Source organism: Cladophialophora immunda (genome assembly GCF_000835495.1).
Source record: "Cladophialophora immunda strain CBS 83496 unplaced genomic scaffold supercont1.5, whole genome shotgun sequence".
NCBI classification, from domain to species: Eukaryota; Fungi; Ascomycota; class Eurotiomycetes; order Chaetothyriales; family Herpotrichiellaceae; genus Cladophialophora; species Cladophialophora immunda.
In genome coordinates this window covers 2,904,748-2,918,576 of record NW_015622545.1, presented here as the reverse complement: position 1 = coordinate 2,918,576, position 13,829 = coordinate 2,904,748, and the positions used below count along the sequence as shown (strand labels likewise).

The window sequence follows — 13,829 nt, the reverse complement described above, 5'->3', positions numbered from 1 at the left end:
ATGCACCGTAGCTCTTGTCTGTGAGGATGGCCGCCCCAGAGATGATTCCATACATAGGCAGCCAGACCAGACAGCCTGTTTTGAAAACCCCAGCCTCGTCCAGCCTCGTGGTGGCTTGGCAAGGCTGGGCGGGGCTCGGGGGCTGCGCATGGGGGCGGAGACGTTGCTGGGCAACTCCCGGACGGTAAATAGAAGGTTGGATGGATCACCTCCAACCACCAGTACCAGCCCCTCAAACGACCGTGACTTTTCTTATTTCCCTTGTCCGCACGAGCATTCCACTCTTTGCAGCTCCGTCCCATCGTTAGCAACAGCATTCCAGCAAAGCATGGGTGTCGAACCTCCATTCATTTACGACCGACCCTCGACATACACCTTTGGGAGCCCAACTGATCGTGCTTTCAATCCCAAGGCTGCAACCCATGCTTCTTGGACTCCCAAACCTCCGAAACCCAAGCAAGATGGACCACTCGTTGATTTCAACAAGCATCCTGATTCCGTACGTTTCTCTGAGGCAGAGATGAAGCTCCTTGACTAACCTGTTCGCAGTACATAGTCGTTCCTTACGGCAACCTCAACGCCAAACCGATGCCTCCCAATACTCGCAAAAAGATTGTCCGGGTCCGATATTTCCAACTCTTCTTGAGAGTTTGTGCCTTGGTCGGAGCTCTGGGCAGCCTCTTCTGCGTCATTGCCATCAACAAAACCTCCGCGACGGTGGGTTGGATCATTCGCTGTGCTCCGGCGGTTGCTATTCTTCACACCCTCTATGCGGTCTTCCACCTTGCCCGGGCACCTACAAGCCGCACTCCTGCTTCCACAGCAAGCTACATGATCTTTGCGGCCATGTTGGACACGGGCTTGATTCCATTCTGGGTCTTCTGCGCATGGGTGGCACATGCAGACTACACAAAAAACGAATATGGGTGGAGCACGTTGTTCAGTGATTCGGATCTGTCATACAAGATCATCAACGCTTTCTTCTTGCTCTCGTGTGTCGAGGGCGGTCTGATGCTGGTGTCTCTCCTCCTGGACATCTACTTGGGCGTGAAGTTCCGACAGATCTCCAGGCTGCCGCCAGACATGAATCCTCTGGAAGAGAACCTCACATCCAGGCACAAACGGAACAAATCGGAAATCACAGAGAGGAACATGAGATCGTCAGCGCTGGCCGCCAAGAGGGAGTCGCAGGTTTCAGGCTTCAAGAGAGTCCCTTTTATCCACACCCGGACCGATTCCGCTGACAGCGTCACCCTTTATGGGGGGGACAGCGCTCGCAACTCCAGGGTAGAGTTCCGCAAAGAATTGGACGAAAACGAAAAGGACCCTTGGCGATGGTCACGAAATTCATCTCCCGAACGACCCGGATCAGCAGTCAATCCCTCTCCAAATTCTCGATCGGCTGGCAGTGGACTTGATTTCCGCCCTGAACGCTCATCCATATTGAAGGAGAAACCATCTCGTCCATCTTCGTGGCTGTCGTATCTCGACTACGAAGGCGTACCCAGCCCGATGAGCGAGGAGGCTTCTGCAGAACTGGACCAGGAAGTCCGACCTATATCCCCTGTGTCTGCCATTTCCGCTGTGGACATTACTTCCAACAAGATTCACCGTGAACGGGAGAACTGGTACCACGGCTCTCCAGCACGCAACAGCCAGGTTCATTTGCCAATATCTGCAAACAATAGCCAGACTCACATCCCCTCGCACAACGCGAGCAAGTCCAATTTGCATCAATCGCTTCCTTTGCCATCTCCCGACTCTCCGGCGAAGAAAAGAAGCCGTGAGCCTCTAGGCATGAATCCTCCTACACCTAAGCGCTCATCTTTCAATGATGAAAATGCATTTGTCACACCGGTCAGGGATTCCCGCATTCAGATTGACGGTACCCGAGCCGCCCTCCAAAACGCAGACGGCAACGCCCAGTCACCTCTCAGAGGCACCCCCACCAACAGCAGACCGTCCAGCTTCGTCGGTAGCGGTGGCAAGTCACGCTTCTACGGCAATCTGCGACAGTCTGTTGGCACTGTATCCCCATCTCGCGATGATGGTGACGAAAAGGTAGACATTCGAGCCAGCATCACGGAGGTTCAGGACATGTACGAACGAACTCGGACGATGCAGACAGAAAGCGACTATTCTGCCAACTTCGAGGTCTACTCCACGTCTGACGATGAAGACATCGGAAGATTGAGCGCCAACATCACTAAGGTGCAGACTGCTTCTCCCTCACAATGGAACGGAGCCAGACAAACCTCGAACTCGACTGGGTACGACATGAACAGTGGGTATGCAGGTCTCGGAGCAGAGTTTGGTAAGGGCATGGGCAGGCGAAGAGACGTCAGCGGCAAAGTAGCTGAAGAGGGCCGAGCGAGTCCGACGAGGAACGGGGCAGCGGGATGGGAGCGGTTCAAGGGGTTGTGAGTGGCACTTTCAGGAACGAATCGGAATGATCAACAAGATCAACAAGATCAACTGCGACGGGATGTAAAAGCGACCAACTGACTGACTGAATGACATGGATTGGGATGGAGTTTGCTTTGGATAGATACGGGAATCAAGCAATAAGGGCATAGGGGCATCCGGGCTATTTGGGCCATCAGCAACAAGCCGCCCTTACGATTGTGGGAGCAATGAATGGCTGCTGCTTGATGTCCTTTGGGATGACGGGACCTCGGTTGGACACTTGTTGGACTGGGTGGGCTGGACGGACATACTCTCTAGATAGATCCCCTCGGATTAAAATTGCACGAGGATACTAATCACTTTGGACGCATCTTTCCTTCCTCTTCATCATACCGAGGACGACGGACGTGCTACGAAGTAAGTACGGGGGTTACGAGGTCCTCTAGATGTGTTGTGTGCCGACACCCCCGTCCGATGGTGTTATAGTGCGTGTCTACTCGGTCCGGGGTCCATGTAGGTAGGTAGGTAGTTAAACTGGGTAAGGACCACGAGGTACGGAGTATAGTAACCGAGCGTTGGACATGCCACATGGCATGGAATCTTCCGTGCCGTCTACCGTCTACCGTGCACTCCATACCGAGTACAGAGTGATTGTGTCTATATTATATCTCCGGGGTCCATTGAGTTTAGGGCTGGCTGGCACCTGGTTTGTTTTGCCCGGCCCGCTCCACCGGCCCGTCTGGCGCCCTGGACAAACCGCCCACTCCCAGTCATTATCACCAACTCCTCGGCTCGCTAGTTGCTACCACGCGTCGCGTACCTATGTAGGTATCTACTACTATAGGTGGTGTTGGATAGATACTTACGAGTACCTCGGCGCTACTCGTAGCATGGTCCTCGGTCGCAGGTGCGCCGGTCCTATCCTAGTGCTAGGAGACCAACTTAAGTGGTGGCTTGTAAGTGACCATGCCTAAGTAACCCCTTTCAAGGCCAGCTATTTAGTTAGACTGGGGGCCACCCTCCACCAATTTCTCTTCTGGCCACCCACCACCCCTCTAGACCTGCTTGGACGAGGTACACGTCGGCAATCGGTAATCGGAGGCGCTCCACCTGGTGGAGTAGTGGAGGGAGGAAACAAACATCAAAAGCAACTCGTTTCTCGGTCCTCCGTGGGAAATGTCTGTAATATTTATAAATGTATTCATGCGTACTCTGCGCTTTGTGCTACATCGGCCTAATGGCTCACTATAATGTCGTTGAATATCCGGGTTGTAAGCCGGGGAGGAAGGAGCAAGCGTGCTGTTCCCCCTTGCGGCGTTGTTCCCTGTCAGTGATGACCGCTATCATGTCACTGGTGATCATAACCCCAAGTCCAAGACTCATATATATGACTCTGCAACTACAACGAGCTCAGGGCTTCCTCGGCCGCAGGATGACATTGTAATTCCGATCCGGCTTGAGGATCGTGAACTCTTTCGTGCCCAGAACCAAGTTCGGATCTTCAAGCTCAATGTCATATCTCAACAGCAAGGTCGCGATCATCTTGATGATGAACTGATTGGCCACGTTTCTCCCGATGCATTGTCTGCTCCCGAAGCCGAAGCCCAGGAAACAGGTCTTCATCGTCGCCAGGTCAGCCTTCTCGTCCAGCCAGCGGTCCGGGTTCCAAGTATTCGGATCGCGGTAGACGATCGGGTTGCGTCCGATGGTGGCGGCGGGCACGCCGACGTCGACGTTGCCCGGGACGTAAACGCCACAGATGACGGCGCCCTGGGGCGGACTCATTCGTGGCATCGCGTAGCCGATGGGTGGGTGCATCCGCAGGCATTCGATCTCGGTGGCCTCGAGGAGGCTCAACTTGTTCAACATCGAGAACGGGAGAGGCGTCGAGGCGTCTAGGTTGTCAGGGAACATCTCCTCGAGTTGTTGAATGATGCGGTCCTTCACAGAGGGATTCTTGCTGAGATAGTAAGTCATCCAATTCATGGTGACGCTGCCGGTGCTTGCTCCAGCCACCATCAGCGAGGACGCCTCGGCCCTGAGCTCTGGAAAGTCCATCCGCCCCCCTGTTTCCGGGTCCTGTGCCTCGATGAAGCGCTGCATGATGTCTTGCCTCGGTTTGCCACCAAGTGGCACCTGGTTACGGTTATCCTGAAATCGTTTCTCCAGTGCCTGTCTGGCGTACTCCAAGTATTCAAGTCGCGCTTTGTACAGGCCCTGAATGTAAGGCGACGGCACCATGCTCAAAATTTTCACATTGTACTTGCCGAAAGGTAGCATGCCGCTCAGATTGGCAAAGCGCTGCGAAAGTTCCACCAGCTTGGAATATTTGACGGGCTGCCCACCCTGGATGGCGCCGAAGTTATGGCCAAAGGAAAGTTCGCCCATCAGGTCCATAGTAAACAGCTCGAACCAGAAGTAAATGTCAAAGGGTTGCTGAGTTCTGGCAAACTCGTCCATTTTCTGCAGGAAGATTTGCATCACGGCATCGACATAGGGCTCGAAAAGATACAGAGACTGCATGCTGAAGCCGTGGGATACCATACGCCGCTTCCGTGCGTGGTTCTTTTTGGACCGCGTTGAGAACAGGGATTCTCCCGTTGTCGAGAAGGCGTCGTACCAACTTGACTTGCCAAACTCCTCTGCTCCCTTTCCATGGCCTAGGATCTTCGTCAGCTCGATGCTCAGATGATTGGCAGCAATAAATTCACACACCATAGATGGCCTTAACCGCATCTGGGTGGTTGAATGAAACTGCATTTGGACGTGTCCTGACTGCAACGGAATCTGGATACTGGGCAAAGAGTTCACTTGCCCATTCGGCACGTCTTTTGTCCTTCAAAGCGGTTGCCTCGGGGATGTCGGATATTCTTGTTATCCATGGGCCCGGGATCTTGCTCATAGGCGAGAAGAACAGCCGATATATCAAAAGGGCGGGATAGTACGCCACAAGAAGAAGGATGGGACCCCATATGAGGATAGGACGTACAACAGGAGATGTGTCAGCCATTTCCACGGTTCTGCTGGGAGGACTCGTGATTCAGCAACCGCACAGGGCGTTACCTATTTAACGGAACCTTTGGAAAGCTGCTCGTCGGAGGGTGTTGTCCATAACTGACATAAGTCATCTTCTCCCAATTATACACTGCGGAACCCGTCATCGGCAGGTTTCGGCAGTGCCACGACATGTCAGATGGATGGAGGATGGAAGTGGGATTTCCCCGCAAACAATGTCCCAGCCCCACGACTTGTAGCGAGGTCCCTTGTCGATGTCGAGGGAGCCATGCGCGGAGTTTGACCGTCGTTTGTGGGGTCTTAGACTTCCGGCATGGTCACAAAACCATGGGGAATAGCCTGGCAGTCCGGGCTCCAAGACAGTGGGTTAGCTCAAGCAACGCCTAAGCCTTTGGCCCGCCTGCTTCAGATTGAAAAGGGGGAGAGTCATTGGTACTTTCCTCCCAGCTCCACAGGAGTCAGAGCAACCGGATTCATGGACCATCTAGATCCCAGCCTCGAAGCCCGAACGGGCGTAGAGCAGCGTTTGAAGGCGTCCTCCACATGGTGAAGATGGGAGAACAGGGGCCATGGGGTTGATCAGAGCCACTTTGGGGAACTTTAGCAGCTGCTGGGACCAGATACAAAAAGTCATGGCTCGTCTCACCCACCGTCCCCAGATTCGTTTTTCATCCACTTTCCCCTACCACTGCTCCAGGTTGTGCCCATCAGTAACGTGCCCACAATGCAGGAAACCGCCGAGCACAAGGCAACCATGGAGGCTGAGATCGAGGTTGCCCACAGTGAAGGCCACGATCTCCCAACAAAGGGATATGAAGATCCTCATAAAGCTGCGCTTGAGGACAATCCCGAGCACGCTGAGAGGCTCAGTCTCTCTGTCATTCTTTCAGCTCTTTTCTTGGGCACCTCTTTCACGGGACCCATCATCTTCGGCTTCATCCTCGCCACCCCCATATTGGTACAATTGAGTCAGAAGCTGGGTGGTGAAACCATCGACTTTTGGATCCCTTCTGGCTGGGGTGCCGCCGCGGCTGTCGGTTTTTCCATTGCAGGAAGACTGTCAGATATCTTCGGTCGTCGATATGTCATCCTTGTCGGTCAGCTTCTCACAGTCGTAAGTCCATACCTCGCTACAAAAGCCCGATGTCGAACGATGTCGAGAGATCTTGCCCTACATGTTGCTGCTCGTGGGCTCAGCCACTTTGGGTTGCAGTCTTTCTATCGAAGACAGCGCTGATTGTTGAGTTTGATATAGATTGGTGGCGCAGTCGCATGCAGCGCACAGACAATGAATCAACTCATCGCCGGCGAAGTGATCCTCGGTGGTTCCATCGGAACAGTCTCGGTCGCCTATGCTGGTGAGCTTCCCTCGGTCCCCAGTCCGCTACGAAGTCCAGTCTCTCATCTGTTCGAATAGGCATCTCTGAAATTTTGCCCAACAAATACCGTGGTGTTGGCCTCGCCTGGACAGAACTCAACCTTGCAAGTTGGGCGGTTGCTGGGACACTTCTGGCCAACGCCCTTCTCTCCCACGCCAGTTGGCGGGTCATGTATTATATCGCGATGGGATACGGTGGTTTCTCGCTTGTCGGCACATTCCTCGTGTACTTCCCGCCCAGCCATCCGCGCCCTGATGGCTTGACCAAATGGCAGGAATTCAAGCAACTCGACTTCATCGGCACCGCCCTCTTTGTCTCTGGCCTTGCTGTCTTCCTGTATGGCTTGAACTCCGGTGGAAGCACCTATCCCTGGTCAGCTGCGGGAACCTTGGCTCCATTGATCCTCGGTCTGTTTGTCTTCCTGGGATCTTTCGTGTACGACTTCACCCTGGCCAAAGATCCTTTGTTCCCGTGGTATTTATTCAAGAGTTTCCGGTCATTCTCGTCACTGCTCATGCTTGTCTTCGTGGCGGGCATGGTGTTCTTTGCGGCCTCTGCGCTCAACGCGCAAACAATCCTCTACCTGTACACCGCCGACCCGATCAAGATTGGTGTATACTCCATCCCTTCTGGGTAAGTCTGCCCTCTGTCAAGATGTGAGTGTCGATTTTAACAATCCATTAGCGCCGGTCAGCTTGTCGGAGGTGTTATCATTCCTGGCCTCGTTCACTATATCAAGCACGTCCACATCCAGCTCACCTTTTCCGTCTTCATGCAAACCCTCTTTTTTGGACTGGCAGCACTCATCACTCCCCACAACATCAACTGGGTCATGGCCGTGCAGTTCCTTGCCATGCTTCCATTCGGGTGGATCACCCTCAACTGCTACACAACAGCCTCGCTCCACGTTCCCCAGCGAGACCTGGGAGTCGCCATCGGACTGATTGGTACCTTTCGGTCACTCGGAGGAGCAGTTGGTTCCGTCATCTTCTCGTCCATTTTCAATCAGATCTCGGCCAAGCAAGTCCCCCACCGTATCTCGGAGGTTGCTCTGGCGGCCAATGTGTCGACCAAGACTCTCCCAGACTTGATTGAAGCAGTTTCGTTGACGCTGGTTGGCGTTCCCGACCAGGCTGCAACCGTGCCCAGCGTGTCGGCAGCGGTCTTCTCCAAGTGCATCGAGGCAGCCCGGCTAGGATATGCTTACGGGTTCCGTATCACTTGGTTGTCATCAATACCTTTCGGTGTTATTGCCATGCTTTGCGCAGTGGCTGTTCATGATCCTTCCAAGTACTTCACGAACCACGTTGAGATTCACCTCGAGAAGGAGATTGGTGGGCGACAGGCCAAGGAGACAAAGGAGGTTGAGGTGGAGCAATCATAGAAGTTCACTTCCCGGGGATGCCATTTATCTGAACATTCTGTGTCATTAGGACCACATCGGCGATCAGCAAAGCGAAGACAAGACCGCTCGCTGTTACCGTCTGTTAATACACCGTAGGAGGGATCTTCTCCATAAAGCAATTGCACACCTTTCATCCACTGTCTCCATACCCATCATCAGCGGAAAGGTCCGGGATTTGGGGTGACATCTTGTGGCTAGTGGTTGCCGCCCCCCACCTTTTTTGGAAGCGGTATTGCTCCCGATTCAGTTATATTGCTGTGGCGTACAAACACCATTCTCCTTGTAGGTAGTGAGGTAGGTCAGTGTCTCGAACCAGGAAGTGGCTGGGGGCGTGGAGGTGGATGGTGAGTTGTGAGAGGTGCGAAGAAAGTGAAGCAGCGAGATGTGACCCTGGTCGGTGGCTCAGGGACGAATCGACAGCAACGAATGGATGAGGGACAGCCAAATGGTCTCCCCCTTCGCCCCGCTCCGAAAATAAAAAAAAATAAAGAAAAAAGTTTTAGTGAGAGGTAACAACGCGGTTCACAGTGTCGAAGCAGTCACACGACGAAGACTTGAGCAGTTAACCAACTAGTGGAGCGTTACTCAAACTTGCCTGCTGCCCACCCCCATCTAGGCTGTTGTCTGCTCCTCTTCCTCCTCATTCAATTCTTTTTCTATCTCTTCTTCACTTGTACAATTCCTTGTACTCTTCTTGCTTCTCCAACGTCCATTGACGGCTCGCTGCCGCTGTTACCCCGCGTTCACTCGCTCGTTTCAACCTCTGCACTTTCTTTCCACATTCAACCCGGTTGCAATGATGTCCGAAATCGCCCATCCCACTATCAAAGGTATGTCGCCGCTATTCGTTGCTCTGTGTCAAAGCCTGTACACGTCCTGACTCGCCTCCTCGTCGCAGATGGCTGGTTCCGCGAGATCTCGGACATGTGGCCTGGCCAAGCCATGATCCTCAAGGTCAACCAGGTGCTTCACCATGAGAAATCTAAATACCAAGACGTCCTAGTCTTCGAGAGCAGTGACCATGGCACAGTCCTGGTCCTTGACAATGTCATCCAGTGCACCGAGCGGGATGAGTTTTCTTATCAAGAGATGATCACACATTTGGCCATGAACTCTCACCCGGATCCAAAGAAGGTCCTCGTCATTGGGGGCGGCGATGGAGGTGTCCTGCGCGAGGTGGTCAAGCACGAATCAGTGGAGAAGGCTATTCTGTGCGATATCGACGAAGCTGTCATCCGCGTCAGCAAGAAATATCTCCCTGGAATGTCCATTGGGTTTCAACACCCTGCAGTCGAAACCTTTATCGGAGACGGCTTCAAATTTCTCGCAGACCGCAAGAACGAATTCGACGTCATAATCACCGACAGTAGTGATCCCGAGGGCCCTGCAGAGACTCTCTTCCAAAAGCCTTACTTTGAATTGCTCTACGGGGCATTGAAAGACGGTGGTGTCATAACTACCCAAGGTTGTGCGCACCCATCTCCCTACACATTTTCCTTGAGCCTCAAATGCTCTGTTCCCACAAATATCTTGGAAAAGAAAACACGCTAACACACCGTTGCTCTCTAGCCGAAAACCAATGGCTTCATTTGCCTCTGATCACCAAGCTGAAGAAGGAATGTAAAGAAGTATTCCCCGTGGTTGAATACGCTTACACTACGATCCCTACCTACCCTTCGGGTCAGATTGGTTTCATGGTCTGCTGCAAGGACCCCAACCGAAACGTCAAGGAGCCACTGCGATCCTGGAGCCCCGAGGAAGAAGAGAAACTGTGCAAATACTACAACAAGGAGATCCACCGGGCGAGCTTCGTCCTCCCCACGTTCGCCCGAAAGGCATTGAAGTAGGAAACAACGCTCACAACGAGGCTTTTTGCGAGAGGCTGTTCGGGTTTACAGGCATGATACCAGGTTGACTTTGCGGGGTGTCTTTTTTTTTCCACATGTGTGTGATTTGCAGGCGGCTTTCTTGTAAGTCTGCCACTCAAAGAGAAAGGGTAGGGAGGAACCGCACACTTATGGGCAACATGGCAACATAGAGAAATGAGATTTGATACGAGGCCTACGACTCTTTTAATGACAAGAAGAATCTCGTTCGATCACCGGTTCATGTGTTGAATGGTCTCGGGACAAGATGCCCGGCCAGTGGCAGCGCCGCACGGCGAATATTCAACAATGACTTCACAGTGGACCATGAAATGATGTCACCACCAATTTTCTGTGACAGGGGCTTCTGCGATGATGATGATGATTGCGAAAGGCACGGAATTTCTTCAACCTGACATCGATTGTCTCGTGAGCTCTTTTCTTCTTCATTTTCTCCTCTAAATCATATAAACTTGTCCTGAAACCTCGTGTTCTTGTCACCTGAAGAGAATTCAAAAACCCAAAGCAACCAAGGTCGAAAAACAGATCCGTTGAAGCGCGCTACGTCTGCTGCTATCTACTTGTACCTCCTCCTTCTCCCACCAACAAACAGTTCGGCCAAATTCCACCATGTCTTTCACAGCAGACCCGCGTGCCCCCAAGCCCGATCCCAACAACATCCCCCAAGAGCCGACCGGGCCCATCGCCTCGGACTCTCTCGCGGCGGAATCGCTCAAGAGCCACGGGGGTTTTGCCGAGAACACTTCGGCCCACCCGCTGGGCGTCCGGGGCGACCAGTCCACGCTCAACAACACAGACACGTCGGGGGCGTCGACGCTGCCTCCGGCCGTGTCAGGCAGCGAGCGTGGAAGGAGAGAGGCTCTGGGCGCGGGGGCCGACGAGAGGGGGGTTGCGGGCCTGAAATACCCGGACGCGGCGGGCAAGGCACAATTCGACGGTGCGCACAGCGACCAAGGTGCCTATGCGGGTGGGCAATCGAATGCTTTCCAGCAACGAGGTGGCGGGTACGGCGGTTCAACTGGTCGACCGGCGGGAGAGAGCGACTTTGGTGCTTCGACCACATCGTCCTCTGCCGGCGGGATCGACCAGTCCCAGATCCGCTCCGGCTCGGATATCAACACCTCCAAAGGCAGCAGCAGCAGCAGCGGTGCCGGAGGTCCAGCCGCCGGCACGGGCGTCCGTCCCCACGTCGACGCCGCCCCGGGATACACATCTACCGTCACGGGCGCCGCCATGCCCGAGAACACATTCAAACCCAAGGGCGCGAACCTCGACGACGCAGACGTCTCGCAAAGCATCCCCCAGACCAAGACCTTCACCGGCGCCATCGGCACCGTCAATGACCCCGGCCGATTGGCCGAGCGTGAGTTCCTGGGCCGCAACGAGGACCCCATCGGCGAGTTGGGCCAGGCTGGTGTCGAAGGAGGCCGTGCCAGACAGAAGGGCCATGACAGCCAGACCGGTGAGCAGGGCCAGTATGGCGTGTTGCAAAGCGAGAGGGCATAAAGAGGGGATGTGGGTGTCAAAATCTGGTCGGTGAAAGAAAACCATAACCTACAGCACCAACCGGCGTAGTGGCATCAGTGCGTACGGAAGTGATTTGGAAGGGATGATATAAAATCTGGAGTCAGCATTTTGTTTGTCGAAGGGGAAACCTGAAAAAAGTATTGGTCGAGAGCAGGAGCAGCCTTCTGCTATCCCATATCCACATATCACATACTGCATAATGCATTCAGCATTCGTGCTGCAAATTGACTCCCTGACTCGAGATGGTAGCGGCGCCAGAGTGGTCTTGTATCTTTTGCCCATGGCAAGAATCCACCATAGACCCAACAAGTTCTTGTAAGATAGCTCGTGACGATGAAGAAAACATTCAAATGGGCTCGTCCGCCACAAACCCGGCTTTTTCATTGAATCCCGTGTCGGCTTTCCGCCAATGGTCAGATTCTCGACTAGGGCTGAAACCAGCTTCGAATATCACTGTGGGCATATGCTGGCCGACGGAAATGCCCAGGTTGTCTTGAAGTGCTTCTGTGGGCCACCTCCTGAACTGCCTAGGGTTGGACAAAGAAGAGATCCGAATGTCTTCCAGATGACGGTTGTACAGTCTCGCACGGTCCGCCGGCAGCCAATGTGAGTTGGCAGAGTCCGTTCTCTTGCTGTTTGACTGTTCTCCGAGATGCACCGGATTTATCGCATCTTAGTGACATCGAGGAGGCCATTGACAAGGCTTGTGGGTTGCTCATGGGTTTCAGATCCCCTTCGTTCTGGCAAAATCTGACTTAGGGTCGTCGGTTCAAGGGTCGTCGGTTCACAAGTCGTTCACCTCATCCCATGCTCGTACCAGTCTCAGCATTCATCTCGGCGCTCAGAAATCCATCCAGGCCGCTCATAACATCCTGAGCCACACCCCCAGTAAGCACAGTATTGACCACCTTCTTCAGCAGAGTTCTCTTGACACCACCAATCCTCGGCCGCCAAACACCAGGCACATCAACCCCTTCCTCTGCCTCGCCGGACAGCGGCACACCCTTCATGGTGTCTCTCGCAGGAGTGTCGATCATCCGTGTCGCAAGCAGTTGAAACTCTGCCTCCTTCGCTGTGTCCCCAACACTGACGGCGATGATACCGTCCGCAACGGCGAGTTCCTCTCGACTGGGATCGAAAATGATATTGTCGCCGATCACGACGACAAGAAGCGTAACAGGAGGTCTTGCACTGAGTGGTGTGGTTCGTGGATAAAGGTACGTGCTTGCCATCCAATCATCATCCGCAATGGGATCTTCTTCGCCCTCGCTTTTGAGCTTTGGAATGCGGGTGTCGCGTAATGCCAGATGTGTGGCCATGCTCAAGAGCGGGAGGGGGTAACTTGCAAGTCCATTTGGTGAAATGAGAAGGACATCGATGTAGACGTGCCAGTGCCACCGGGAATTGATGATCAAGCTGTCCTGCAGCGATGTGGCGTTCGAAGAAGACGGCACTGCCAACGGCTCACGAAGCATTTCCTCCAGAAACACCAAGTTTGCATCGTCGTCTCGAAGACCCGGGAGCGTGAGCGTAATAGTTACCCACTCGGATTTTCCCTTTCCACGTTTTTGACCCTTGTTCTGACCCTTGTCGTCTGCGTCAATGTCCATCGCGCCATCTTCCGGATTCGACACGCTGTTTCCTCCGGCAGTCTTTTCTACCTCGAGCTTGACGCCCACGATGGCTTCACGGCCATCGCTGAACCCAATATGTGCGCTACCGTTCACAGCCGGAAGTACACCTGTCTCTGCTCTCAGTGGTCGGAAGTCGGTCGGCAGAGACCGCGCATCTGGGCGCAGAGGCGGTATGGAGGAGAGGGAGGTATGCAGATACGCAAGCTCGGCTGGGGAGAAAGGGAGGGAGTTCGTGAGTGAAGGCATCGCACAAAGGTAGCGCGGGAACAATCTGAAGCGGGCGGGTGTCGAAAGACTTGGAGATCGATTCCACCACAGAAGCCCACAAGATCCTAGGGGTTTGGGGCCAATAGAGTTAAAGAGCGACAGGAGGCACCGGGCCTGAATACAGCACTAATTTGGCAGACTTGGTGAGTTGTGGAGGATTGTATTGAGGGCCGGACATTCCAAAGAAAAAAGTCCATGTGAGTTTCCCGGAGTTACCATGGCTGCACTCCATGTTAAGTCCGATGTCCAGATTTGGTAGGGGTGCTCAGTGGTGCCGCCCTTATTACTCGGTACATACAAGGTAGATCCT

General features: G+C 53.8%; 6 protein-coding genes across 6 annotated transcripts; 4 read left to right on the top strand and 2 right to left on the bottom strand.

Annotated features, from left to right (window-relative positions):
* Positions 1-250: 250 nt before the first annotated feature.
* PV07_09168 (uncharacterized protein) lies at positions 251-2,813 on the top strand. The gene is made up of 2 exons (XM_016396399.1): positions 251-499; positions 550-2,813. Exons 1-2 carry the CDS (start codon positions 329-331, stop codon positions 2,422-2,424), a joined length of 2,046 nt encoding a protein of 681 aa, XP_016246255.1. The 5' UTR covers positions 251-328; the 3' UTR covers positions 2,425-2,813.
* An 816-nt stretch (positions 2,814-3,629) lies between these two features.
* PV07_09167 (uncharacterized protein) lies at positions 3,630-6,077 on the bottom strand. Its single transcript, XM_016396398.1, has 2 exons — positions 5,122-6,077; positions 3,630-5,066 (listed from the first exon to the last, which is right to left on the bottom strand). Exons 1-2 carry the CDS (start codon positions 5,414-5,416, stop codon positions 3,817-3,819), a joined length of 1,545 nt encoding a protein of 514 aa, XP_016246254.1. The 5' UTR covers positions 5,417-6,077; the 3' UTR covers positions 3,630-3,816.
* A 68-nt stretch (positions 6,078-6,145) lies between these two features.
* PV07_09166 (uncharacterized protein) lies at positions 6,146-8,184 on the top strand (the record flags this gene model as incomplete). The annotated part of the gene is made up of 4 exons (XM_016396397.1): positions 6,146-6,535; positions 6,677-6,779; positions 6,839-7,433; positions 7,485-8,184. 4 exons carry the CDS (start codon positions 6,146-6,148, stop codon positions 8,182-8,184), a joined length of 1,788 nt encoding a protein of 595 aa, XP_016246253.1.
* An 817-nt stretch (positions 8,185-9,001) lies between these two features.
* On the top strand, positions 9,002-10,052 carry PV07_09165 (spermidine synthase; the record flags this gene model as incomplete). The annotated part of the gene is made up of 3 exons (XM_016396396.1): positions 9,002-9,035; positions 9,104-9,670; positions 9,775-10,052. The coding sequence occupies 3 exons, from the start codon at positions 9,002-9,004 to the stop codon at positions 10,050-10,052; spliced, it is 879 nt and encodes a 292-aa protein (XP_016246252.1).
* A 452-nt stretch (positions 10,053-10,504) lies between these two features.
* On the bottom strand, positions 10,505-13,670 carry PV07_09163 (uncharacterized protein). The gene has a single exon (XM_016396394.1). The coding sequence runs from the start codon at positions 13,496-13,498 to the stop codon at positions 12,419-12,421; it is 1,080 nt and encodes a 359-aa protein (XP_016246250.1). The 5' UTR covers positions 13,499-13,670; the 3' UTR covers positions 10,505-12,418.
* PV07_09164 (uncharacterized protein) lies at positions 10,701-11,852 on the top strand (the record flags this gene model as incomplete). Its single annotated transcript, XM_016396395.1, has 1 exon — positions 10,701-11,852. The coding sequence occupies one exon, from the start codon at positions 10,701-10,703 to the stop codon at positions 11,595-11,597; it is 897 nt and encodes a 298-aa protein (XP_016246251.1). The 3' UTR covers positions 11,598-11,852.
* Positions 13,671-13,829: the final 159 nt, after the last annotated feature.

Excerpts from the sequence above, each read along its gene's own strand:
- PV07_09168 (XM_016396399.1), top strand. The coding sequence starts at position 329 with ATGGGTGTCGAACCTCCATTCATTTACGACCGACCCTCGACATACACC. Across the intron at positions 500-549 it reads TCAACAAGCATCCTGATTCC|TACATAGTCGTTCCTTACGG; the intron begins GTACGTTTCTCT and ends ACCTGTTCGCAG.
- PV07_09167 (XM_016396398.1), bottom strand. The coding sequence starts at position 5,416 with ATGGCTGACACATCTCCTGTTGTACGTCCTATCCTCATATGGGGTCCC. Across the intron at positions 5,067-5,121 it reads TGCGGTTAAGGCCATCTATG|GCCATGGAAAGGGAGCAGAG; the intron begins GTGTGTGAATTT and ends CGAAGATCCTAG.
- PV07_09163 (XM_016396394.1), bottom strand. The coding sequence starts at position 13,498 with ATGCCTTCACTCACGAACTCCCTCCCTTTCTCCCCAGCCGAGCTTGCG.